Source organism: Crocodylus siamensis, chromosome 6 (genome assembly GCF_052110815.1).
Source record: "Crocodylus siamensis isolate JL-2025a chromosome 6, ASM5211081v1, whole genome shotgun sequence".
Classification (NCBI taxonomy): Eukaryota; Metazoa; Chordata; order Crocodylia; family Crocodylidae; genus Crocodylus; species Crocodylus siamensis.
In genome coordinates, this window is record NC_143400.1 from 6,963,836 (window position 1) to 6,990,137 (window position 26,302).

General features: G+C 58.4%; 1 protein-coding gene across 7 annotated transcripts in view; it reads left to right on the forward strand.

Annotated features, from left to right (window-relative positions):
* Positions 1–26,302, forward strand: part of HDAC7 (histone deacetylase 7) — a 139,435-nt gene that overhangs the window by 96,564 nt on the left and 16,569 nt on the right. For 4 of the 7 annotated variants that reach the window (XM_090056303.1, XM_090056301.1, XM_090056302.1 and 1 more), the window contains exons 2-12: positions 17,525–17,712; positions 19,126–19,216; positions 20,716–20,827; positions 21,198–21,310; positions 21,470–21,592; positions 22,158–22,267; positions 22,733–22,849; positions 22,982–23,174; positions 24,161–24,369; positions 24,938–25,147; positions 25,690–25,918. In XM_090056303.1, coding sequence (XP_089912429.1) covers positions 17,563–17,712; positions 19,126–19,216; positions 20,716–20,827; positions 21,198–21,310; positions 21,470–21,592; positions 22,158–22,267; positions 22,733–22,849; positions 22,982–23,174; positions 24,161–24,369; positions 24,938–25,147; positions 25,690–25,918 — 1,657 coding nt within the window. In that variant the 5' untranslated portion in view covers positions 17,525–17,562. Of the gene's footprint in view, positions 1–17,524; positions 17,713–19,125; positions 19,217–20,715; positions 20,828–21,197; positions 21,311–21,469; positions 21,593–22,157; positions 22,268–22,732; positions 22,850–22,981; positions 23,175–24,160; positions 24,370–24,937; positions 25,148–25,689; positions 25,919–26,302 lie in introns of those variants that run through there. The other 3 variants (XM_090056300.1, XM_090056305.1, XM_090056306.1) reach the window with 3 other exon arrangements.

A 26,302-nucleotide genomic window follows, 5' to 3' on the forward strand; every position in this document is an offset into this window, starting at 1 on the left:
CAATTGCTGTGTTGAAGTCGTCATGCCTTTCTTAATGGCCTGGAGAGAGTTGAAATACCAGCCGAGAGAGGCACTGCAACCAGGATGGTGTAGGGAAAGGGGGTGTGCTATGGGGCAGGCCCGGCTGCAGGACGATGCAGGAAGCTCGGGGGTGTCTGCGAATCTGGAAGTGCAGCTTTGCATCCACGTGGACTGTTTCCAGGACCTCTGGGCTCTGGAGGGCGCATTGGCCTGATCTGCTCACTGGATCCCCCTCCTTCCATGGTGAGAGTCCTGTGTAGGTCTGTGCGTGCCAACTGTTCCCACGCTTTTATGTATGCTCACATGGGGTGGGCATGTGCCCACTGGTGACCCGTGGGATGGCGTGTGCTGTGGGGCAGAGGACTAGCTCTAGCATCCCACCTGCTTGCAGTGGGGCTTCTCTGTCTGCACCTGATGGTGCTCCCTAGCGTAAAGGCCTGCTCTGCCCTAGCTGATCTGGTAAAATCAGGGTGGAGGGCATGCATCTGTAAGGGGAGGTGGAGTTGTATCCATGCAGCCTGGTGTGATTTGGGGGCAGAGGGGTGACCTTCCTCAGCTCCTGGTCCCTCTGTCCTAGGTAGAGAGCGGCACAGCAACCTCTCCACCGTAAACACTGGGGTAGTGGCAGAGACGAGGCGTGAGTGCAGGTCCCCTGATGCCAGATCCTCCTGTGCATACATAGAGCAGCCAGGACCTCGGGCATCTGCAAGGGGAGCCGTGGTGGGGGACAAGATACATGGACCGTCCCAGTTGGAGCTGCCTCTTACCCTGCTTATGGGGTGCTGCCATCCAAGCATGGCCTGGGCAGCACCCCATAAGCCTTCTAGCTTGGGCCTGGAGTCCTCCCATGAGCACAGAGGTGGAAGTGTGAGTGAGCACACGGAGGGAGCCCCTGGTCTGGTCCCCGCTGGCATGCGGTATAGCCAAGCCAGGCCCTGCAGAGCTGAAGGCCTGGTGCCTTCCCTTGCTCCAGGGCTCTTTGTGCTGAGCAAATGGAGCTCGGCTGGATCCTGGCTCTCGCTGCAAATGTCCCAGCTGGGCGGGGAGCCGGGCCAGCGCTTCGGTGAGCTCAGAGCCTCACATGGAAAGACCGAGCTTGCGTCAAGCACCTCTGCTTCCAAGAAGGAGAGCCGGTGGGAGCCGCACCCTCCCTCCTGAGTCAGCAGGGTGACGGGTGGCCCCGGGGAAGGGGGCCCTGGATGCTCAGCTGGGCTCGGCGTGGCCCAGCCCCCTCTGCCTGGCTCAGCCATTTGGGGCCTGTTTGGCAAAGGCTGAGTCGTTCGCTTTCACCTGTTGGAGACTTTCAGCACAGGTTTCTGGGAGGCCAGGGATGCTAGGGTCTTGTTGCCGGCTCTGTCCCAGCTCGGTGACCCCTTGTCTCCTGCTGCTTGTAGCGCTGGGGATGGCAAGGGCAAGGTCAGAGGCACTGGGGTTGGGGACTGGGCTCCTGCTAGGGCTAAATCCTGGAGGGTCCTGGCTAGAGGGTCATGCCCCTCTGCTTAGGCTCAGACTGATGCTTCATTGAGGATCAGGAAGGCGTTTGGCCCTATAGCTGGGGCTTGGCCCTTCTCCTTAGATCTCACCAGTGCATTTTTAACACCCTTGAAGCAGCAGGGCATGACAAGTTATCGTCCCCCTGCCTTTCCTGCAGTGGGTTGGGGTGCTTTTGGTGTCTTTGGGCAACTGGCCTCGTAGGTGTGTGACTTGTGTAAATTTAGGATTAGACAGGGACTTGGTTTGGACGGAGATGTTCCTGCCTGGAGCAGAGTTGGGCTAGATGTCGCCACCAGCCCTGCTCTTCTGCGATGCTGTGAAACCAGCTGCTGGGCAGGGGCTGTACTGATCCCTGCGCAGGCCCTTGCCCTGGGTGCTGAGTTTGGAAAGGCCAGTCCCCAGTGACTCGCAGCCTCTCTGTTCTGGCAGCCACCGGCTGCTGCCTGCATCGGGCTGGGCCCGGGGCTGCGAGGCCTTGCTGGGTGCCAGGATAGCTTGGCTGGGTTGGTGGCGGATGCTAGGCCAGGAGAGCCTGCGGGGCCCTGGCAGAAGCTGGCTGGCCCGGGGGAGCCCTTGTGAGACTGGTTTCCAGAGGCCCCAGCTCCTGGAGTCCTGGGATTATGTTGGAATTGAGACTCATGGGCGAGCTGGCTTCCCGGGATAGCTCATCTATGCAGCCGTGGAGCCTTTCCAGCAGTGTTGCCCTCCTTCCGGTGCCCCCTTTGCTCCCTGCCACCCCAGCTGTGGGCCAGCTGTGCCCAGGCTCGGCAGGGAAGGGCTCTAGGTCCATGGGGATGGCTCCCAATTCCCCGTCTCCAGGAGAGGAAGGACAGCTCTAGCTCTCCGCTGTCTCTGGTGGGCGTGGGGGGAAAGGAGAGCATTGCAGCTGGAGCTTTGCCATTGCACAAATATTTCTCTCCCAAGTGCTGGCCAGCCCCACCCAGGTCACTGAGCCCATCCATCTGGGCCTGGCTGTCCCCCGCCCCTGCCAGGAGAAGAGCTGTTGAGGCTTGGCGGGGATAGCACAGCTTGGGGGAGCCTGTGGTCGCAGGTGTGCGGGATGGGTTGAAGTTAGTCCCAGCCTGGAGCTGTTGGGAGCCCCTGGGCCAGGGCAGCAGGGCTCTGCAAGCTGGAGGAGGGCGCAGGTTTGCACCCCCTGCTATATGTCTCCTGCTGTTCAGCAGTCAGAGGCCAGGCCTGCAGCCCACCGACTAGGGGAGCCCTTCCCAGAAAGCAGCATGGGAGAAACAACCCCCCTCCATGCTCTTGGAGTCTGCAGGCGACTCTCTGGGGTGCTATTGGAGTTGACCCCTTGCTCTAGGCTTGCCCTGCTTCTCTGGGATGGAGAAACGAGGCTTGGGAGCATTAGCTAAGTGGTCTCCTCTCTCTGGGATGTCCTGCATCCCAGCCAGGGCATGCTGAATGCTCCAAACCCGTGGGGTCAGGGTTATGCCCCTGCGACTGCCCCACTGGGTGGCCCAAGGTGGGTGTGACCTGCAGTCCCGTGTCTGGTTTGCCTGGTGCGTGCATGGAGCAACCACCTGATACAGAAGCAAGACTTGAGTTGGGGAAGACTTGTACTCGGCCCAAATTCACCTTCAGCCACCTGGGAGAAAAGCTCGCTGCTAAATCCCAGACAGGCCCCTCCCTTCGCTTTAGAAGTGGAGAAATCACCCGTGAGACTCTTTGAGGGCTTGCCTACACAGGAAAGCTTTACCAGTGCTCCCAGGATAGGTATTGCCTCTCTCCAGCCATGGGAGCCACGCTAGCAAAACTCCTCTTCTGCTGGAGTGAGTGTTCACGTGGGTTATCTTGGGTTACAGTCATGCTTTAGCTTGTGCCGGTTTTATCAGGAGAAACCTTTGCAGATCCTTCCTGGCTTCCTTTGGGCTGGATGTAGGAGAGGGGCTGGCCTCCTGGTACTTACTGCTTCGTGCTCAGAGCTGCTCCACGTTTCGGGCTGGAGTAGAGCCAAGCCCAACCGTGTGCCAGGCCGTGTCCGGCTCCGACCGTGTGCGCGGGGTTGCGGATGGCCGTCCCCAGGTAGGAAGCCGCGCATGCCAGGGCCAGGGGACGGGGTCTTCCGCCCGTGGGCATGAGACCCAGCTGTGAACACAGAAGAGCCTTGGGTGCCGCTGATGCTTTTTTGTCCTCGGTGCCCTCCAGTGTCTTGCTGTCCCTGCCTGCTTCACCCTCCGTTGCTTTTTGGCAACACTTGGGCAAATTGCTTCTGTTTCCTCATCAGCTGCTTGCAGTGCAGCTCCCTTCAGGGTGGTGATGGTGGTGGGGTGGGAAGGGGTCCTTCAAGGCCTCCTTTCTTCCCTTCCGCCTTATTTTCCAGAACATGAGAGCTGCCTTTGACTGGGTCAGACCCTGGCTCTCCGTCTTGCCCTGTCCCATCACATAGCGGCAGGGAGCAGATGCTGGAAGGGAGAGTGGGGTTTGTGCCCGAAAGTTTGCAAAGAACAATTTTTCCAACTGTTTAGTTTGTCTAATAAAAGATATATCACATCTACCTGAAGAACCTGATCTGCCTGGACCTGACCAGGGGTCGTCCCCCTGCTACCCTGGCACTTGAAGCCTCCAGCATTTCTGGTCCAGGACGTTCTGATGCAGAGTCCATGCTGCTCCCTCCTGCACTCAATAGCTCCCGATGCCCCTTTCCTCCAAGAACAGATCCACTTCCTTTTGAATCTGGGAACACATCTGGTGGCCACAAGTCCCCTTTTTTATTCCACGCTGGGGGAAAAAACTTCCTTGCTTTCATTTTCAGCTGACGACCTACTCGTTTCATGCAGCGACCCCTCGTTCTTGTCTGGTGAGAGGCGGGCAGGAATAACTCCCTAGTGACTTGCTCCTCACCATTCGGTGTGTTGGAAACCCTTGGCCTGTTCCCCCTCCAGTGTCTCTTTGCTACACTGAACAGGTCTCTCCTTCCCACTACTCGTCACCCTTGCTGCCCTTCTCTGGACCTTCTCTAGTCCTTGTAGATGCTTTTAGAGGTGTGGGGACTGGTGACAGGGTTGGTGGTGTGGGGACCAGTGACAGCATTTTTTGTGCTTGTGCATCATGCCATCCCCTGCCTGCTTCACCTTCCGTTGGTTTTTGGCAGGAACTGGGCCCATCGCTGCTTTTTCCTTGTCTTGGAGGCTTGCAATGCAGCTGCCTTCCAGGGGATGGTAATGGGAGTGGAGGGGGCACGGAGGTCTCCTTCCTTCCCATCTCACTTGCTTTCTCCCTGTTGCAGAGTTGGTTGGACGGGATCGAGCCAGGTTTGGACCGTTGTGGCGTGTCCAGGGCTGAAACTTGGCTTCACTGAGTTGGCACAGCAGGGCCCTCTGGTTAAACCAGCGCCGCTCAATGAGCAAGCCCAGCCACCACATCATCCTGGCGGCCGCAGAGAGAGCCAAGGGGGCTGCAGCGGGGTTCCTACCTTTCTCCTGGCTTCTCCGGCAGGGCACGGGGCTCGCACCTGCTGAGCGTGCAGGGCCCCAGTGCCAGCCCGCTGCCCATGCAAACCCGCCCTCTGCTTAGTTGGTCGGAAAGCTGCGTCCCCGGGAAGGGAGGGGGTAGGTACCCGGGCACATTTAATTGCCTTTAATGAGCCTGCTGGGGCAGGTTGCCAGCAGACTCTGCCATTCCTGCCAAGGTTTATAATTGCCCGTGAGAATCGCAGGGGTGTGGCGAATACAGCAGCGGGTTGATGAGCTGCGAAGCCTTGGGCCCCAGCGCTGGTTCTCATGGGCTGAGACCCACAGTGTAGGGGCAGCTTTGGGGGGTCTCTTGCCCCCACTCTTCCTTAGGTTTCCTCTCACAGGTGCTCCCATCACCCCGTCCCTGGTGTAACTCCCTTGCTTTGAGGGAGCTGGTAGTCCAGGAGCAGGAAGGGGAGTCCTGAGTCTGGCACCTGCTCCTCTGCTTCCAGTCCAGCTCAGTCTGCTGGTTCTGGACCCTCAGGCTACTGGTAGCCCAGTCCCTGGTGGGAAGGGAGATCCCCATTCTTCAGATCCATTGATCCACTCTTCTTCCAGGGGGGCAATGGAGGAGGATTAGGATGGGGCAGCAATGGCCTTTGCTGCAGCCATGACCGTGGAGGTGTCTCCTCTGGGATCCTGGGCAGCCGGGGTAAACGCAGGAGGGGACAGCTTGCTCCAAAGGAGTGGGAATGGGTGTGAGCAATGTTGGAGAGCAGGCCTTGGGCTTTCCTTCCACTAGCTGTGACGTGGGGTGATGCTGCATGGTGCCGGCAGCTGGTTCTCCATCTAGCGCTGTGCAAGGGGGCGATGGTTGTGCCCCTGTCCAGAGGCGGCTGGCCTGTGCCTACCCTGGGCTGTTCCCTTTCTGGGCTGGGCATGAGCTGCTTCGTGGTGGGGCTGGGGTGGAGGCCCAGTGTCCTTTGTAGAAACCCTAGAGAAGTGAGGTTGGCAAGGACCTTTAGAGCTCACATTGAGTCCTGCCTGAGCCAGGATCAGCCCCATCCAAACCAGCCCAGACACATCCGTCATCCAACCTCTTTGTAAAAGTACCGTCCACCCTGACGCAGCACCAGATGTTGCACCCAAACCTGCCACAGGGAAAACGGGGACACGGCCGCCAATGTCGTGCTGCTGTAAAAAGTTGTTAATGTGCATGCAGGAGGTCCCAGGTGTAGGGGCTGTGCCGCCGCTACAGAGGAAGGCAACCTCCCAGTCTGACTGGGGGTGGGGAGGGGGAATTTCTTTGCAGCTCTCTGTGCATCCATGCATCCTTCTATCCTTTGCTGAGAGGTTGCAGGCCAGCTCCATGGGTTTCTGCTGGGGTTAGACCCCAGTTTGATGGAGCCATGGCCCAGCTAGTGCACCCCGGGCCAAGCAGAGCCGTGTGCTCCGCCGGGGCCCAGCCCTGGGGAGGTGCTGTGACAGACGTGCCTAAAGATACCAAAATATTCATGCAGGAAACTGAAATGTTACGGACTTCCTTCCTCTGCCATAAATAGCTCTCTGGCCTCAGTGCCTGAGCTTGCTCGAGGTACCAGTGAAGGGAGAGCACAGGGGCTGCCCAAAACTTCAGGGATCATCCCTGAGCCTGGCTCGAGCGGACTGGGGAAATTGCTTCTTGCTGTGTGAACAGGAGCCCAGGAAGCAGGGGCCAGCTGCTTAGCAAGCCCCGTGCCCGCAGCCCCGCTGCTCCTGAGAACCAGCCAGCTTGCCCAAGGCTGCTCAGCTCTGGAAGGAAAGAAACAGTCTAGATTGAAGCTCTGAGTGGGTGTGAGCCTTGCGCTGTGAGCGGGAGCATCTGGTGATACCTGGGCACTCCCGTCCTGCTCTTGTTCCCAGAATCCGTGCACCCGGGGAGCGCCGGGGCTCTGGGAGCAACACGTCTCGCAGTGGGTAGTGCCTGGCATCGGGCTGGCAGGGAGCTGGGTGCTCAGTCTTAGCGGAGAGCTGGCAGGGCAGGAGTACCTTGGCTGGAAGCAGGCTGACACCTTGGTAGGCCTAAGAGTTTTGGGCAAGATTGGGGTTAGAAGGGGTTTCTTAGCAGAAGCAGAGCCCCTCTGAGACCCGGTTCTCCAGCCAGCTAAGGCTGGGCCCCGTTGTGGGTGAGCTCGGGGTGGGTGAGATGTAGGTGAGCTTGGGGCAGGGGGAGCCCCCATAGCTAACAGCCCTGGGAGGTCCTGTAGCCTGTTTCTGCCCAGTCCGAGGCTACATCTGCAGCAGACAGGATCTCACACCCGGGATCATCTCCCGGCCTGTTCTTGCTCTCCACCCGGCTCTGTTTCTCAGTTTATCTGTGTCCTCCCGGATGCTATTCGTTGGCTCTGCCCAGCCGGTGTGCACCGCCATCTCCATCAGCGGGTTTCCTGGTGTGCGTACATGTCTGGTCCATGTAGTTCATAGTAACACTGATTCTGCACCTCCGGCACACCCCATCGTTAGCACAGCTGTCACGGCACCTTGTGAATGAGTCCGTCGGTACTGTATTCTCCGGTGTACGAGATGCACTCGTCCCTCCAACCCCCAAAAGAGGGATGCTTCTGTATGCCACGTGGCAAGGTATTGGGCCTCGGGCGGGTCGGGGCATTGCACATGTGCCTTCAATGAGGGTGCCCATCCCTTGGTCAGTCTGAGGCATATATAGGGAAGAGGGATCCCTTTACAATCCCTTCCCTTGCTTTCTCCACCGGTGCCCTGAGGGAGGGTGACGGCCCCGATTCCGGCACCTGCTGGAGCTGCCCAATGTTGGGGGTGGGGGGCATACAGCCGTGCATGCCCCTTATTGCTTTCTTCCACCAGGCCTCCCAACTCCCACAGGGTTCTCCATCTTCTTTGGACCCCGAAGGCAACCCTGAAGTCTTCAAGTTACTGGCCTCCGACTCCAGTGGCTAGTTGCTCTCCATCTGCACCTGCCTTTCGGGCTTGCTTTTTTTGAGAGGAAACTACGGTCACCCGGTGAAATCGGTTGCAGCTCTCTCTGCCCTGACTGCACTCAGATGCCAGCATGGCCCTGGGATCTGCCAGGGCTGCAGCCAGTGGCTGTGCGTGGGCCATGCTGTCTGCAGTGTGGTGAGACCCTGGGCCGTGGGCATGGAGGCGGGCGAGGGCCCGGCAATCCCTGCACGGCTCCATGTGCCGGCAAATGTGCTGAGGAGCCCTGGAGCGTTCCCTCCAAACCGGTTTGGGGCGTTCTCCTCTGTGTATGCAAATGGATGTTAATTAAGAGAGGCCGCTTGCTGTGCTTGATCTTTGCTTTGCTTTCCTTGGCATGGCCGCAGCATCCTCCCGTGCTGACGCAATCCTTGCCACAGTCATAACCAAAATACATCCTGCCTGGGGAAGGGGCTGCTTCTTTCCGGGACCCCCGGGCGCTCAGCAGGCCTGGGTCCCAGGGAGATGCTCTGTGTTGCGCTAGAAGGTCCCCCTCTGCCAGTCATTCAGGTAGAGGTGAGAGCAGTCTGTCTCTGCAGTCAAATGAGGGGCAGACTGGGTACCACTGGGGGCTTTCTGAGGGCTGCAGAGTGCCCCTACAGGTTACCATCACCCTGTGAAATATGTTTGGGAGAATGCAGGCACCTGGCAACCCTCCTCTGCCCCTTGGGAATAGCTTCGGGTGCAAGGAGTGGGGCAGGACCTTACCCGTCTTCTGCCCTGCATGGCAGGAGACCCGGCTGGGGGTGTGGGGCTGAGGACCGAATTGACGGGGTGGTGGAAGTATTTCCTGGCTCTCCGCTTTGCAAGGCCAAGGGCTTTTCCTGGCAGTTGGACATTTCCATTGGCAGAAGCCGCCTACGCTGGTCGAAGGATTTGAAGGGCCACAGAGCAAGTCGGACGCCTTGCTGCAAAGGTCTCTGCCAGCCACTTCCCTCTGTGTGTGGGTGCAAGGGGGCACTCCCTGGGCGTACCCCACCATCCATCAGCCCCCCAGTTCTTCCCTTCTCCTAGGACCTTTGCACCCTGGCTGGGCTAGAGGGAGCTACCTCTTGTGTTATCCTGAAGCAGGGCAGGCCCTACGAGGAGAGGCGACGGGACCTGAACCTGTTCAGCCTCCACAAGAGAAGGCTGAGGGGGGTCTAGTGGCCTGTTATAAACTAGTCAGGGGGGACCAGCAGGCATTGGGGGAGTCCCTGTTCCCCCGAGCACCGCCAGGAGGGACCAGAAATAACGGTCACAAGCTGGCAGAGGGTAGGTTTAGGTTAGTTATCAGGAGGCGCAACTTCAGTCAGGGCGGCTGGGATCTGGAACCAGCTTCCAAGAGAAGTGGTGCAGGCTCCTACCCTGGGGGTGTTTAAGACAAGGCTTGACAATCACCTTGCCAGGTCGTTTGACCCCAGTACTCTTTGCTGCCATGGCAGGGGGTCGGACTCGATCTCCTCAGGTCCCTTCTGACCCGACCAACTATGAAACTAAGTGGCCGTGGGAAGACGGAAGCATGTGAGGGGGCATGCCGCATGCAGAGACCAGCTAGCGATGCCCACTGGAGACTCGGCTTGGCTTCTTATCCCTGTGCCCAGAGATGGTGGTGCACACTGACCCTCCCTGCAGCCCTAGAAGACCCCAGGCTGTCCCCCAACATCCTCTCCTGGCATGACAGGTTTCAGGGCAGCACAGGCCTGTAGATTTTACAGCACTTTCCACTTTAAAGAGACAACCTGATGCAGGCATAAATGCCCCGTGTCTCCCACCACCCTCTTTTTTTCTCCTTCAAAACTTACGGTAGCCTCACTTTGAAGTCGTGGGAGTGCAGGGAGGGAGAAGTCACAAGCTTCAGGTGGGATCTGTGGTCTCATGAGTCTCCTGTGCCAGACCTCTGAACATGGCTGCGGTGGTGAAGAGCAGGAGGATCGCGCGGTCAGCAGGGCAGGGCCTGCGGGTCCAGCATTGCAAAATGGTTTCGGCTACCCACATTCACAAAGGATCTGAAGAATTGCACTTTAGATGGGAATTTACCTGGTTCGGGGACCCGAGTGTGTGTAGCGTAGATGGGACCACGTGCAGGAAGCTGCCTGCCTTTGGCATCTCGGAGGGTGAGGCTGGAGGAAGGTGCCCCAAGGCAGGTAGGCGGTGAAGGCTGCTCAGTACTTTCCATGATAAAACCCCGTTTTCAGGCACTTAGGCACGTGCCACGCTCAAACCTCTTGGCCTGAAATTTTCCACCAAAGGCGTAGGCCGGCGGGTGAGTCTTTTGTGCATGCTCAAGTGCCTGCTCTGTGCGTGCTCTGAGCACGAGTGTAGCTGTTTGGGGGAAGGAGCTTAGCAGGAGCACGGCTTTCATATTCTTGCAGTAAGGTCACCGAGAGAAGAGCAGCTCCGTCATGATGGATCCCCCCGATTTGACCAGGTTAGGAGACCTGAAAACATCAATGCTCACATCTCCAAATGTTCTCCATCCCCACACAGCACTTATGGGAAGGCCAGGCCAGGCACGATCCATCCCTGAAGTGTCAATACTCTGGGAGAGGTAGCATGTAATCTCTGGGCTGTATTTTAACTTTTCACAGAAGAAGGATGTTGGCCACTATGGTTCCTCTGCCTTTCCCTGTGGCAGGTTCAAGTGTGATGTCTTGTGTTGAGTCAGGGTTGACTGCGTAGTTGTGCTAAGGGGTTAGATGACAGGTTTGTAGGGGTTGATTTGGATGGGGCTGATGCCGTCTCAGGTTGGACTGGGTCACCTCGGGAGGTCCCATTCCAGCCTGGCTTCTCTAGGCCTCTAAGAAGGGATGGGCACATCCCTGCCATGGCTCGTTGCAGTGCTTCGGGCACCAGCATGGAGATCAGGCAGGCTGTCCTGTGCCCACTTGGGTTTCCCTGGGGAGGACAGAAGAGGAAGAAGAAGGAACATGATGGGAGGGACCTCATCTGGGATCCTGGTGGAGGTGGATCAAGAGAAGAAGAATCCCAGACCCTCCACCTGGGATCATAGATTGATGATCTTCTGTAGAAGCAGGACATTGGCTGCTGTGATTCCCCTGCTTTACTGTGGCAGGGTTGGATGTGTTGTCTGTGTTTGTATTAGGGTCTTATGTAGAGTTTAGATGATGGTTGGTCTGGGATGACTTGGACAGGGCTTGTCCTGCCTCAGGCAAGGGGTTGGACTAGATGTGACCTCTGGAGGTCCCTTCCAGCCCCACTTCTCTCTGATCCCAACTGCAGCCTATCCTCAAGAGCAGACCTGGAGAGAGGCTACCAGCCCCTCCTCTTTTGACTTCCAAACCCCCCAGCCTTGCCCATCTCATCGCAGAAGCAAACTCTTCCCATCAAACCTTGCCTTAGCAAGAGATTCATAGACATTAGGGCTGGAAGGGACCTTGAAGATCATTAAGTCTAGTCCCCCTGCCTCAGGAGCAGGAAGTCAGCTAGGGTCAAAGATGCTTAACCTGCAAGCACGTCTCCGTTGCTATGACCATCCGATCCCCACACAGCAGGCCCATTGGGATCCCTCCTTTCCCAAAATGTGATACAACTGATCCAGTGCACCAAGTGGTACCTTTGTGGGGCAAAACGAACAGCAGCAACACACCAGAAAACAAATCTATGGGCTGCAGACACACATACATTATTTTGCAGATCTTGCTGCCCTCTTGCTCCATCAAATACCTTTAAAAGCCAAATTTGAACAAAAGTTCATCCTTGCTGCAGGCCAAGGACTGAACACTGATCTCTCTTTTTTTGACATGCTGTAACAGAGGTGGGCAAAATGTGGCCCGGGGGCCGGATGCGGCCCACCAGGCCATTCTATCCAGCCCATAGGGCCCCTAAAAAATTTAGAAAATGAATTTAATCTGCCCCAGGCTGCTTGTCGTGCGGCCCTCGATGGCTTGCCGAAACTTAGTAAGCGGCCCTCTGCCCGAAATAATTGCCTACCCCTGCGCTATAATTTCACACCTCTTCTCTGCTCTTAACATCTGCCATGCTTCCTTCCTCAGGCCCGACCAAGAATGCCTTGCATTCGAAAGCTCGTCTCACTCGATTCCAGCCATGCAGCTGGTCCAATAAAAGATATCACCCCCCCACCCTCCCAAATCTTTGTTGTCTGTGTTATTGATGGCTGTTTTTAATTAGCGCAACATCCCTCAGGCTATTTTTTTTAGTTCTGCTGGCTCCGAAGAAGGCACTTTCCTTATTAATTTAAAAAAAAAAAAAAGGATGGTTTTAATTGCCTGTATCTCAAAATCAGCTGAACTTTGGAGCCTTTGGGAGGCTGCGCATGCTGAAAACAGGACGGGAAAGCAATTTGTATGACTTCAGTGCATCTCTGAGCGTGTTCACTGGCCTGACTCCATGCCAAGCCTGGAAGCCCTGAAGGCTGCTTTTGGGTGGGTGGGGGGAATCAGTAAAGGTCACATTCAAATGTCCCCTGGCAAATCCAGCCTCCAGGAAATCGCCGTCTGCCTCAACGGCTGGGAGGGCTGAGCAGAGCGTGTGGGGAAGAGGCAGGTCCTGTGACTTTAGGGTCTTTCCGTTGGTCTGTGTTTTGATTGTTCTGCAAATTCTCCGATTTCTGCTTGGTTTGCTTGGCTCTTTGCTTTGTTCTGTGGATGGGGCTGGGCTGGGCTGGCACCAGCTGAGCTGCTTGCCCAGCCTTACTGGAGAGGGAGGCAATGCAAGCAGAAAGCGCCTGCCTTGTGTTCCCGGGGCAGCTGGCTCTCTCCCCGGGCACTTTGTGCTTTCCATTTTAAGACTCCAGCAGATCTATGGGAAAGGCTGCTGGACACCAGCTAGCACGTGCACAGGCCAAGAGCGGGTGGCTCCAAAGGGGATGGAGCTGGACTGTTCTCAGTGGTGGCAGATGGCAGAACACGGAGCAATGGGCTCACATTGCAGCAAGGTTTGATATGAGAAATTTTCTGTCCAGGAGGGTAGTAAAGTACTGGAACAGGCTCCCCAGGGGGGTGGTGGCATCTCCATTCTTGGAGGTTTTTAAGAAAGCCTTGGCTGGGATGATCTAGCTGGAGCTGGTCCTGCTTGGAGCAGGGGGATGAACTAGATGGGACCTCCTGAGGTCCCTTCACTTAATGAATGGGGAACACCTTCAAGTGGCAGGATCTGCCATGCCCGCTGGCTGCAGAGCCACCCTCCCTGGTTTGGTAAAACTGTAGGCAAGCATGTGATAGTGCCATCTGAGCAGGGGCATGTAACCTGGCTTCTTTCACTGATATCTGCCCTCTGTAGCCTGTATTTATCCAGCTGGGAAGAGAACCCAGCACCCCAGAATGCAGGCCCAGATGTTGGCAGCTGTCAGGGCCGTTCACTGAGACCTTGTCCCAGCCTGACACTCGCCCAGCGCTCTCCTCGCTGGTGCATCATCTAGAACCTGCCCGGTCCATGGCAGAGGCCAACCGTCACTGTCCATCTCCGCTTGGGCAGCCTGTGCAAGGGACTGGGAGGCTTTTTCAGGGTCTCATATTTTTTCCTGCAGCATAAAATCTCCCCCGTGTTGCAGAGCTACAGGCCCAAGCGCTGGGGAATGGCAGGGTCATGGTCTGGTTGTCTTCCATTGCATAGCCCTGTGCTATCATTTGCCCTGCTACATTTGGTGCCCAGGGGGCGGGTCTACACGTGCATTTATGCCGGCTTAAATTTACTGCACAGTAAGCGGGCATTAACCGGCATCTACACATGCAGGCGTTAAAGTGCATTAACATTGTGTATGTGCTGGCTTGGGACTAAAGTTGGGACTGCACAGTAAGGCATCTACATGTGCATTACTGTGCAGTAACTAATTGGGTGTAAATTTGATGCCTGCATGATGCAGGCATCAAATTTACGCTCAAGTTGGTATAAGTTGCCTTATTTGCTGTGCAGTATGGGCATGCACATGTGGACACACGCCTGTACTGCGCAGTAAATGTGTATGTGTAGATGCATCCTGGGGGAACCTGAGTCGGGTGCAGTGATGGAGCCTGTCAGACACTGGCCTCATCGGCTGGATAAGCCGTGGGGGATACACCATGGGTGAAACGGGGCTTGTTGAGATCTCACGAGTGCGGTGGAAAGCAGAGGGTCCTGGGGAGCTCTGACAAGCAGGCAGTGAGTGCTGAAAGAGAGGGCACGGGGTGGGAGAGAGAGCCCAGAGCCGCTCTGCGCAGATGTGCCCTGAGCAGAGGCATCTGGGGTTTCAGCTTTCTCCTCTAGGATCTATCTTGGCAAGTCCAAATACATCCTGGGATGTACTGGGCCCAAAGCTGTGGAGTGCGGGCTGGGGACAGCGTCTTAGCCACTACAGCATCAGCTCGCTGTGCTCTGGCTGCAGCTGGGAGATGAGGAGATAGGGCATGGCCCCGGTGCTGTTAATGCCCGCATGAGGGAGGTGGAAAGTGTTGTTCATGTTGTTTCGTGGTGGAAAATCAGGCTGGAGGCAATTTTCCAGCAAACCCCCCTCCCCAGGACTTCCATGTCAGCAGGTACTCTCTTCTCCTGACTGCTTCCCAAAGCAGCTGGCTCCTGGCCCTATGGTTTGGATGCTGGCAGGGTGGCCCTGCCCTTCCCTTCTCCAGGGCACTGAAATGCCTGTGGATCTTGGAGCGAGACTGTAGGGACCTCACGTAATGCAAGTGAACTCAGTGACTTTCAGCAGCCTGAAGACGTATGCATAGAGAAGGCAGGTGGGAAGGGACCTCTGGAGCTCCCCTTGGGTCCAGCCCCCTGCCCGAGGCAGGATCCGCCCTGTCCAACCCAGCCCAGCCAAAATCCATTGTCTAATGTCGCAGCAACACTGCCGTCAACCCTGATGCAACACAAGACCTTGCACCTGAACCTGCCACGGGGAAAGCAGCAGGACCATGGCCCCTAATGTTCCGCTGCTGGAAAGGGTTGTTTAATAGATGCTCAATAGTAGAGGTCACATCCTTGAGTCATAAAGTCGGGGAATGTGAGAGTTGGGAGGGACCTCGGGAGGTCACATCTAGTCCAGCCCCCTCCTCCAAGCAGAACCAGCCCTAACTACATCGTCCCAGCCAAGTCTTAAAAAAACTCCAAGGATGGAGAGTCCACCACCTCTCCAGGTAGCCTGTTCTAGTTCTTTACTACCCTCCTCGTGAGAGTTTTTCCTAATATCCAACCTCAACTTCCCTTGCTGCAACTTGAGTCTGTGTCCAGGTATGGCGTAGCAGGTTTTGCCTTGGCAGGTTAGCATTCCTCTTTCTCTGCCAGTGGCAGTGTGGCCGCGTGCTGTGGATCTGCCACCCGTTCTGATGGTAGCTGATTTTATAGGAAGCTTTTTGAAGGGGTCCCTCCAGAGGATGGAGCGCTGCTGGCATTTCAGTGTTGGATGCTTCCATAATTTGTATCGATACCATGGCAGTGGCCATCAGCGGCAACATTGCTGGCCTGCTAGAGGGGCAAGTGGAGCCTGGGACTTGGAGTTGGGGCTCTGGCGTCTTTTCCTCGTGCCTCAGTTTCCCCGCTCTATAAAACGGGCACGGTACTTTCCCTTCTAAGGAGGGCCTGCGTCCCTCTAGGCTAGTGGTCTTCAAAGTGGGATGCGTGCAAGACGATCCATTGGGGCGTGGGCAGAAAATACTAGAACTTCTATTTATATTTATAGAAATATACATATACTGGGGGTGCGTGCTCAAAATTTTTTTACTGATAGGGGTGCATGATGAAAAAAGTTTGCTGGCTTACAGCAGTGGTCTCCAATGCTCACCTGGGTCTCATGGCAGCCCGGGGTGCCTTGAGATCCTTTCAAGCTTGCTGCACAGAGCGAGCCGGATGTGAACCCCTGAGTTCTTTGCACCTGGGACATTGCTATCTTCTTTTTCTGTAGTCAAAAAATGGGTTGAAACTCAGCGCTGGCCTTTTCCGAGGGGCCTGCAGAGGCTGCAAATTGCTGTCTGAGGCACTTGTGCTACCCGTGGCTCCACGATGGACCGGTGGAGAGGGTATTTGCTAGGATGCTTGGCTTGTCTCCCTCAGCTCTTCTGCTGGTTGCCCATGCGGGGTTATGGCCTTTCTCTCCATGCACAGGCCTGCCGGGCTTTTCTTTGGGATGTGTTTGCAGCCAGCCGCAGGCTCCCATGTGGCTCCTGCTGACACCAGGGTCTGGCTAGTGTGGGGGCCGGCCCATTTCTCAGCCCATAACCCGGCATCTTCATTTGCTTTTGCTGTTTGGCCAGCCTGCCTTGGTTATTTTGGCTTTTTCCAGCATGGTCTGCTATGTCCCTGCATCTCAGGCGCCTTCAGACATCCGTTCTTTCTGACTCAGCCCGGGAGGCTTCCCCTGTGCACAGTTCTTGGCTGGAGTTCCCCTTGTTTTCTGACTGCCTGGCACCGTGTCCCTGTCTCAGTCTGGGCACAAGCCACTGGGGGACATGGAGTTGTGGCCTAATTTCAACCCCGTTCAGGTTTCCCGAAGGGGAATCCGCTGGGCACCAAGCACGTAGCGAGTTGAGGGCACTGACGTGCGGATTGGGGGGTGACTTGAGATCCTTTTAGGGGTGCTGCGGTGCACCGTGCCATGTTAGCACCATTTGTGGTGCTAACACGGGTCATGAGAACAACTCAGGGATTTCAAATATAGCTGTGGCCTTCCTGAGTTCTTTGCCATGAGTGGCTCTATTATTTTTTCTGAAAAGCTAAGAGCTGGCAGCCTCCAAGGGGGGGCCACAAGTCTACAAAGATTGAGAACCACTGCACTAATGCTTTTGAAGGACAAGAGCATCCAAGTCCTTCTGCACGGGGCCCCCGGGCTGTTGAGCAGCTGAGCTCAAGGGCAGCCCAGACGTGAAGGCCATAGCCAGGTGCCGTGCTTGTTATGGACTAAGAAGTCCGGACCTCTGAACATATGAAAAGCAGCTGAGATGGGGGTGGGGGGGGCTGTCGTTTGGGAATTGACTGAGCAAACAAGCCTGGGTTTGCACTGTAATTTCAGCCTTGACTCTGCTAGGACCACAGAGGCTGTTTCTCAAGCCCATGTGCATGTGAGGGTGCTGTGGGAAGGGGCTCTGAGCTGGGAGCTCCAACTGGTCTTACCTGGGGTCTGGGGAGAGCCGGCCCATGCTGGAGAGCCCTCCTGGCTCCCAGGGGGAGATGTTGGCAAGCACAGAGCAGAGGCTTTGCTTGCCTTGCTCCCCTTCCTTGCTCTGCGCTGTGGCTGGGGCTTGGTTTTGATCCCAGTTCCAGGGGCAGGGTCTGCAGAGGACACCTGCCGAAGGGACCTGGAGAGTTCCTTGGAGCCTCGGCGGGGCTCTGCCTGTCTGGCAAGGGAAGATCAGTCCAGTGAGCACTGGGACCAGATGCCAGGGTCCCCAAGGTACTGGCTAGGGCAGGCACCGCGGCTCTGGACTCGAGCCTTCTAGTCTGACAGCCTAGGGGAGCCTGACCCCTGCCCACCCATGTCAGAGGGGATCTGCGTCTGGGTAACACCTTGTGGCAGAGGTGTACGTCGTACTCAGGCTCAGGGAAAGGGAAGGTGCTGGCAGGTTGCTAGAGAAGGGGCACTGGACCTCTGGCTTGACATGGGGGGGTGCACTGTGATTGTGGAGGTGGTGCCAAGCGAGGCAGCCGCTGACCTCTCCCTGCTTGTGTCTCGCCAGCTGCTGTGACCTGGAGCACATCCCCGCAGACCGCCCCCATGGACCTGCGCATCGGGCAGCGCTTTGTCAAGCCCGGCTCGGACACGGCCCTGCTTGCTCTGAAGCAGACGCAGCAGCTGCAGCACCAGTTCTTCCTGGCCAGCCTGCATCAGCAGCAAGTGGAGCAGCTCACCCACCAGCAGATGCGGGTAGGGGGTCCCTGCCGGGGGAGCGGGCATACAAAGGGGCATCGTGCCAGCAGCCTGGGGTGGGCAGGGGGTCCTTCAGAGATGCTGCCCTGGCGATGAAGCCTAGGGGGTGTGGAGCAGCTCAGATCGCAGCCATGCCCAGGAGCAGCTCCCAGAGCCCTGTGCAGACCTCCAGCATGGCGTGTTGGCTTGAGAGACGCATTGAGTAGAGCAGTTGCTCTAAAAGCAAATCCCCTTTCTATTGCCTCTGAGAAAAGGCCAGAGCGGATTGTGCCTGAAACCTGCCCAGGCCCCGTCATGTCCTACCCAACATGAAGGCCGTGACTGGTGGACATCGAAGGGTGACCCGGTGCCCCGTGGGCAGACACTGCTGCTCCCAAGCTGCTGGCCCTGCTCTGCTGTCCTCAGACTGGGCCCCCACACAGCCCACAGCACCAGGAATAAATGGGGGTCGACCTGGTGCTATGGCCTCCCCAGACAGGGAGTGCATCATTAGAGACGATCCTCATCTGCACGGCTCTGGGAGGATATAAATACCCTTCCAGGCTGCTGGGAAAGCTCTTCCTGGCTCATTTCCCAGAACCAAGGGTTTCCTTCCTGAAACACACGCCCTTTGAGCAGAGATGCGGGTTCAGGCACGGGATGGGATTTGGGAGGGCTGGGCTGGCCCCTGCTTCTCTGCAGATGTCCCGTGCAATCAGCCTGGAGGTCCTGTGCTCTAGGGGACATTCCCCTCTGTTCCCCAGCCGTGAGGGGCCCGGGCATCGGCTTGACTCGGCTCTGGGTGTTTATTTGGGCTCTCCTGCCACCCGGCTCTGTTCCTGTCTCTGCCGGGGATTGAATTTGTGGATTGGTTTGAAGTCAGTGTGGAAGCAAATGCTTCTGGGACTTTCTGTAGGGCCGGAGGGGAGGGCCAAGTCATTTGGAAAGGGCTGGTCGGAGCTGGGAATTTGGATTTCTGCTGGCTTTCTGGGCCCAGCAAAAGCTTGTCCTGTTGTAGCACAGCCCAATACCAGATCTGAAGTCCTCTGGGCTTATATGAGTCTTCAAAGCTTTAAGGGCAGCTCATGGACAGCTATGGCCACCTGGGACCCGAGCACACACTGAGCAATGGGCCTCTTGGTGGCTGTAGTGAAAGGATTGGATATTTTCAAATGGATCCACGCTAGGAACCAGCTGCCTTTAAGGAGCTGGGTAGGCCGGGCTCCATCCCCTTTAGGGCGCTGGCCAGGTCTGCACTGGCCAGGCCAGGCTCCATCTCCCTTAGGGCGCTGGCCGGCCTGGACTCCGTCTCCTTTAGGGCACAGGCTGGCTTGGGCTCCATTCCTGTTAGGGCACTGGGTGGTCCGGGCTCCCGCCCCGTTAGGGTACTGCTCTTGCACCAGTGGTGATGCTTTCCCCTTCCCCTGGCAGGTGAACATGGAGTCCCCGCACCACGAGGCAGAAGTTGGGCAGCAGGAGCAGGAGCTGCGGCAGCTCCTTAATAAGGACAAGAGCAAAAGAAGTATGAACCTCTGCTTCCATCTGTGTGGCTCTGTCTGCAGTGCTGTGGGGGCTGCTGGCTCTGACCCCCCTGCCCGGCGAGAGGGTGTCCATGCCTGGAAGGAGCTGGGCTGAGACGCTTTTCCTGGTGGCTGAGCCTGGCCCTGGCTCTAGGGAGCTCAGCGTGTGGCTGCCATGCGCGCCCATGGGGCTCTGGAGCAGCTGGTCCCTCCCCAGCCTTGCTGTCTGGTCACTGCTGGGCTGGGCCGGGCTGAGCTGGACACCTGCCTACAGCCCCTGGGCTGTCCGTGAGCAGAGAAGGCAGGGCCCAGCCAGCTCCAGCTCTCTGCCTCCCTGGGTCGGGGCAGCGGGCATCCCCTGTTGCAGAATAGCCTTGCCCAGTGCATGTCAGGAGCTGCCAGGATGGGCAAGACTCCACATTGCTGAGAGTGCCCAAGGGACAGGGCTGCTGCAGGGGAGCTTGCCCTGCCATCCGGGGCTGCCCCATTTGTGGTCTTTCTGCGCCATCTAGTGCCCATTGCAGCACAGAGCTAGTGCCAGATGTGGTTCTTGAGTGGCCCCTTTTCTGAGCTGAGAACTGCCCCTCCGGCCTGCTGGAGTGCGTAAACCCGGCCCAGAGCCAAATTGGTGTCTCTCACTGGCCATCCACAATGCTAGCTCCACAGAGCTGGGTGCCTTGGGGGCCCCTGAGAGCTCATTTGAGACTCTCAGCTTGGGTCATGGGAGGCCTGGTGCCCCTGGTCACTCACAAGTTGGGGCTTGTCACCTCTGCTGAATTAACTCAGGTGTTGCCCAACACGGCTCTTCCTGATGCCTGACCTCCCAGGATTGCATGTGGTGGCTCCTTTGCTCCCAGGTTAGCTGGGCCAGCTGGCAGAGAGGTGAATGCCCATGTGCTGCCCCCTCCCCAGCTGGAAATCTTTCTTCTGGGTGCTGAAGACGTGGCATGTGCAGAACCTGGGGCAGCGGTGTGTGTATGTGCACGTGTGTGTGTGTGTGTGTGGGGGGGGTGTTGTAGGGATACCAGCAGCAACCAGCATGAGGACATAGAGCGAGGCCTTCATTTCCTGGGGCATGGGCATGGTATGGCATGACCCCATGGCTGGCTGGCTGGCTAACAGCCCACAGGGGCAGGGAGCAGGTTGGCTGCTCCAGGGCAGTTTTCCTAGTGTGACAGAAGAGATGTGGGGATGCCCTGGCATAGCTGTAGGGCCAGGGTCTGGTTCTCTTCTGGATGGAGCGGCTTCGGCTGGGATGCAGCCTCAATCGATGCCGAATAGAGGGGAAGAATCACTTCTGTTGATCTGCCGGCTTGCCACGGCCAGGTGTGCTGCACTGGGGGTTAGACTAACCAGTGCCCCAGGTGCGGGCTGCTCAGGTCTCTGCCCCTGGGATCAGCAGTGCTGTATGAAGGGGCTGCCCATGGGTGCCTTCCTGAAGACCTTGGCAGTGCCCGCTGTGTGCTAACAGCCTGGGACGGTGGTGGCGGTGTCTCTCTAGGTGCGGTGGCCAGCACTGTGGTCAAACAGAAGCTGGCTGAGGTCATCCTGAAGAAACAACAGGCTGCTTTGGAAAGGACCAGCAACCCCAACCCCTCCGCCATGCCCTACAGGTGAGATGGAGGTGCCAGAGCCTGTCTACCCCCTACCCTGCAGGGGCACGGGGTGTTGTGGCGGGGGGTCTCCATCAGCTAGTGCAAAGCTGTCTCTGGAGGGAGGCACTGGGGGACTGGCTGCCTTTGGCAGTGGTGTCCAGTGAGTATGGGAAGAGACATCCCATTCCCAGGAGGCCCCAAGATATGGGGGACACTTGGAGCTGGCACCTTCCCTACAGGCCAGGCCCAGACAGTGGAGGGGGCAGCCAGGTGCCAGAGTGGAGATGTTTGGCTGAGCAGAGGTGGGAGGAAGCTGTGCCTGCTGGTGCAGGGCTCGGACTTGCAATGCCCTTGAAGGCAGGCGGCCTGACCCCGCTCCTCCCCGCAGGACCCTGGAGACGCTGGATACTGAGGGGCCGGCGCCTCCTGTGCTCACCAGCTTCCTGGCTCAGGTCACCAGCACCATAGACACCCCAGAGCACTTCCCGCTGCGGAAAACAGGTAAGGTCCTGCCAGCTGTGCCCACACGGCCCACCCCCCTCCAGCTGTCACTGGGACAAAGGGGCAGCCTTTGGGAGGCAAGGCTGGCTGGAGGGGGCATGGTAGGTGCAGGATGTTGCTGGCTCAAGGGGGCCTCTAACAGCCACCCCCCTCCCCCAGCCTCCGAGCCGAACCTCAAGGTGCGCTACAAGCCCAAGAAGTCACTGGACCGGCGCAAGAACCCGCTGACCCGCAAGGAGAGCGCGCCCCCTTCATTGAAGAGGCGGCCGCCGGAGGCTATCGGTGAGGGGCGCCAGGGCTGGCATTGGTGTGCTGGGAGCTGATCCAGGGGTGCTGTGCAGGTTGTGGGGGGGGGTGAGGTGGGCACCAGCCAGTGGAGGGCCTTGCCAGGCCAGGGAGCTCTGGGCAGGTGGATGGCACTGCCCTGGATTCCCTGCAGCTGTACCAAGCTGCTCTCCTGATTCATCAGGGACTAGAAGAGTTAACAGGCCTGGAGCTTCTGGTCTCCCCCCCCATCCCTGCCCATGGGGGGTCCTTGTCTTGGGGGGTCCTTGTCTTGGTGGAGTCTGGGCTCTCTTGGCACAACTGGCAGCCAGAGCAGAGCCCAGGCTGGCCTGGAACTGCTCTCCCGGGGCTGCTGGGGGAACTGGAGATAGCAGTGCGAGCTTTCGGCCGTGCTTGGCACCCAGGACGCGGACCCACGGCCCTGCAGCAGGAGCTGTGGGGAGATGGCTGCGTGCAAGAGAGGGTGGGGGGCCAGGGACTGGCAGGGGCAGGCGGGCTGGGGGAGCCCTGAGATGGAGGGTGGGAGCCTGGGCACTCCTGACTACTGCCCCTTCCTCTGCAGACTCGTCCCCCAGCAGCAGCAGCACCCCGGTGTCCGGCTGCAGCTCCCCCAACGACAGCCTCCCGGCGGAGCATGGGGCCCTGCCCGCGGGGCCTGGCTTGGTGCATGAGGTAAGGACCTGGCTGGTCCTACTACACTCAGCCTCAGGCCTCCCCTGCACCCCCAGGGCTGCCGCCCTGAGTCTGGACCAGATCCCTGGCATGGGGCAGGTGGGGGATCCATGTGCAGAAATCCCAGCTCCTTGAATGCGCAGAGCTGCTCATGTGCCCTGTGTCCCTGCTGTCCTGTGGCTGGTGGCTGTACCCACCCCCTTGATGCCTGGCCCCTTCTGGACCCTTCCTCCTACCCTGTTAGAGAGCATGTTCTACCCCACTGCAGCCTCCTAGCTGGTGGGGCTGTCTCACCATCACCCAGGATGCCCAGATGCCTTGACTGGGGGTGAACCCCATGCCACAGTGTCCCTGCTGCCCCTCTGTCTGCAGGCCCAGCCTCTGGAGCCCTGGCTGCCACCTCCTGTTGCTTTCCCCACATCTGGGTGGCCAGAGCTGGAGACTAATACATTGCATTTGCTGCAGACACCACTGGCCCAGCGCCTGATGATGCAGGAGAGCTCACTGGCCCAGTTTGCCCAGCAGAGCACAGCCACGCTACCAACCATCACACTGGGACTGCCCGCTACCACCAGTGCCAGGGTAGGTAGCCAGGGCACAGGGTCCTGGGTGCCAGCAGGGTAGGGATATCCCCTCCCTGGAGTCCCTTGGCTTCAGCCAGCTGCTTTGCTCCCTCCCTCCCCCAAGCCGCTGACCCCACCGTTGTCTCCACAGGGAGAGGCAGACCGCCACATGCTCTCCAGCCTGACCCATGGACGGGTGCCGGTGCTGAATGGGCCTGTCCTCGCTGGCACGCACCCGCCCATGTTCATCCCCGCCAGCTTGGAGCAGCACGAGCCTGGGGGGACCCTGTCCCCACGTGTCATTATCCTCGAGCCCTCAGTCACCCACACTCCACTGGTGGCGGGTACGTAGCCATCGCCCCATCCCCCAGCTGCAGGGAGGATGGCTTGAGCCCTGCTTGGAGGCGGGGTGGGTGCCAGGCTTTGCACAGCCTGGCTCTGGGTGCAGCTGAGAGCTGGCTGGGGAGGCTCTGTCACTCAGGCTTGAGTCTCACAAGGGTGAAGTTCCACTTAAACCGTCCTCAATCCATGGCACGTTAAGCGCTGTTAAAGTGAGGGTGTGCTGGGGTGGGGGTGGAGGGGGGAGCATTGCATCCCGGGATGTTGGAGGACTGCAGTTTGGTCATTTCATCTCCATGGATCAGACTGAAGTTGCCCTAACTTGAGCAAGGTAGCATGGCCCAGAGTTAACCCTCCCCTCAAATGACGTCACTTTGAGATGCTCAGAGGGGACTTCACAGGGGTTAACAAGCTTTAGTACGTGGATGCTGGTATTTGAAGTGCCCTTAATGTGGTCTAAGTGTAATGTGTAACTTCACCCTCAGTTACCCTGTCAGTGGGCTGGGGTGGGGCATAATACACCACTGGAGAGCCATGTTCTGGCTAGCTGGCAGCCTGCCTGACTGCAGGGTGAACTAGAGCATCCTCGAGGTGGCTGTGACTGACGCTGGGCTCCCACTGGCTCTGAGAAACAGAAGGAGCTTCTTGCGTGCCTTCCTGTTTTATGAAGGCCGTGGGGTTAGCTCAGTTCCCAGCCTCCTCCCATCTCCGTTGCTCCCCGCCTCCCCCATCATCCTGTCATGCCCCCATGTCCTGACTCCTTCCTGTTGGGACCACAAGACCCCTCTGCTTCTCTGGGGCACCATGGGGCTCCCCCATCCACCCATCCCCTTGAGAACTGCGCTTCACCCTGCCCTAGCTCGAGAGCCCTTGCTCGAGGGAGATCTTGAGAGCCAGATGTGTCTAGCAGCAAGCTGGAGATGGTGGGGTCAGTAGAACAGCAGCCCTGGGTGCAGCTGCTGGTGACTGACCCCCGTGTCTCTCACCGTAGTGCCGGGCCTGGGGCCAGTGCCCTTCTCCTTCGCCCCCTCGCTGATCTCTGCCGAGCGCCTTCCGCTGTCCGGGCACCACAAGCCCCTGGGGCGGACCCGCTCCGAGCCCTTGCCCCAGAACCCCAAGGCCATCCAGCAACAGCTGGCGTACCAGCAGCACCATGCCCAGTTCCTGGAGCGGCTCAAGCAGCAGACGGCCTTGGGCAAGGTAAGAGCTGGGCGGGCAAGGAGAGACGTGACCCCCAGGGACCCTCCGGGCACTGGAGGCAGTGAGGCCCGATTACCAGGCTAGATGCTGTATGGCAGTGATGAGCCATTGGCCATGCCACTCCCTTAGACTCCTGATAGCGAGCACATGCCACCACTGCTGACATCCAGCTAGCTGCGTAGTGTCCACACCCCATGTGTGATGCTCCCTGCCCTGATCATTAAAGGAATTGTGAACACAACTGAAAAGTATCATGATGCCCCTTTATAAAGCCACGGAGCATCTGTATCTTGAATCCTGTGCCCTGCTCTAGACCCTCCACCTCCAAAAGGATCCGGAAGAATCATAGCATCAGAGAACAGGGTTGGAAGGTACCTTGGAGGTCACATCTAGTCCAACCCCCTGCTCAAAGCAGGACCAGCCCCAACTAGAGCAGCTCCTCCATTGCCCCTTCCCTGGCCCCCCCCATCATTTGAGGACCCTACCCACTCACAGAGCCCCCTGAGCCCTCCTCAAGCCCCAGCCCTGAGCCCCCCAGCCCCTCTCAGCCCTGGCCTGTCCCCTGCAGCGCATGACCAAGTCCAGCGAGAAGCCCCGTTTACGGCAGATCCCCTCCTCTGAGGACATGGAGGCAGAGGTGGGGTACCCAGAAGGAGGGGGCGGGCGCAGCGACCAGGCCAGGGGGCGGCTGGAGTCAGCCCGGCCGGGGGCCAGCGTGAAGGAGCCCGAGAGGACCCAGAAGCCTATGCAGCCTCAGGAGGAGCTGGTTCTGCAGCAGGTGCCTTGGGGCTGAAGGGAATCAAGGGTGCTGGGAACAGAGCTGGGGTGCCTGGTGCTGCAGCCCAAGGGGGTAGGGACTGTGTGGTCTCCAAACCAGCAGAAATGGGGCTACGGTGTCCCCTGCCTTCCAGGGGCCTGGCTCCGTGACCTGGTGCTCAGCAACAGTTGTGCTGTGAGCAGCTGCTGCGCGCGAGGCACCGTGGCACTGGGAACTCATTCCCCTCTCCAAGGCAGAGCACCACCACGCTATGGGTTGCCCCAGGGGTCTGTGCTGGTCTGTTAGGACCATGGATGATCAGAAAACTGCAGTGGGGGATCTACAGGGCCCTGGGACCTCGCAGGGATGGGTGCTAAGGGCCTTTAATGGTGGGACGAGCCACCAGTGGGTAGCAGACAGCACGTGACATGGCCAAGACCAGAGCAAGCCATCCCTTAGCCTCCTGTTCTCGGGGGTAGCAGTGCCCAGAGGGTGCTCTGCATGCCTGCTTGTTTGGGGACATGGGTCACACCCCACGTCATGCTCACTTCCACCCTCTCCAGCAGCCCTACATCTGGGAGCCCTACCAGCGCATGCAGCAGCAACTCCTCAAACGCCAGCTCCCAGCCGACACTCTGGTGGTACCGAGCATCCATGGAGGGCACCGGCCCCTGTCCAGGGCTCAGTCTTCTCCTGCCACGGCCACCATCTCCCTGTCCACCCAGGAGACGCCCGCCAAGGCACTGGCTCTGCCAGTGCAGGAGCCGCCAGCCAAGCCGCACTTCACAACAGGTAATGCCCCCTGGTTGCTGGCACCCAGGTCTCCAGGGGGGCCTGCAGGCAAAGAGGTTCAGAGCGGAGAACCCAGAAGTCCAGATCTCATTCCCTTAAGCCCCACCATCCCAGTTGCACACTAGGAAGCAGCCAGGCCCTGCTCATCTCTGCCCCATTTACCCAGCCCAAACTGCACTCCTGGCTGCAGGGAGCTGGATTGGCCTCTTTGGAGGTGGCCAGTGCCTCATCACCTCTCCAGAGGCAGTCCCGGGGGGCTGTCCCTTGGGCACATCCCAGCCACCAGCTGTCCTGTGTGAAGCCACCAACCCCAGGGCCGGTGACTCCTTTTTCTTGCCTGCCAGGATTAGGGGTTCGGACTAGATAGCCCACTGAGGTCCCTTC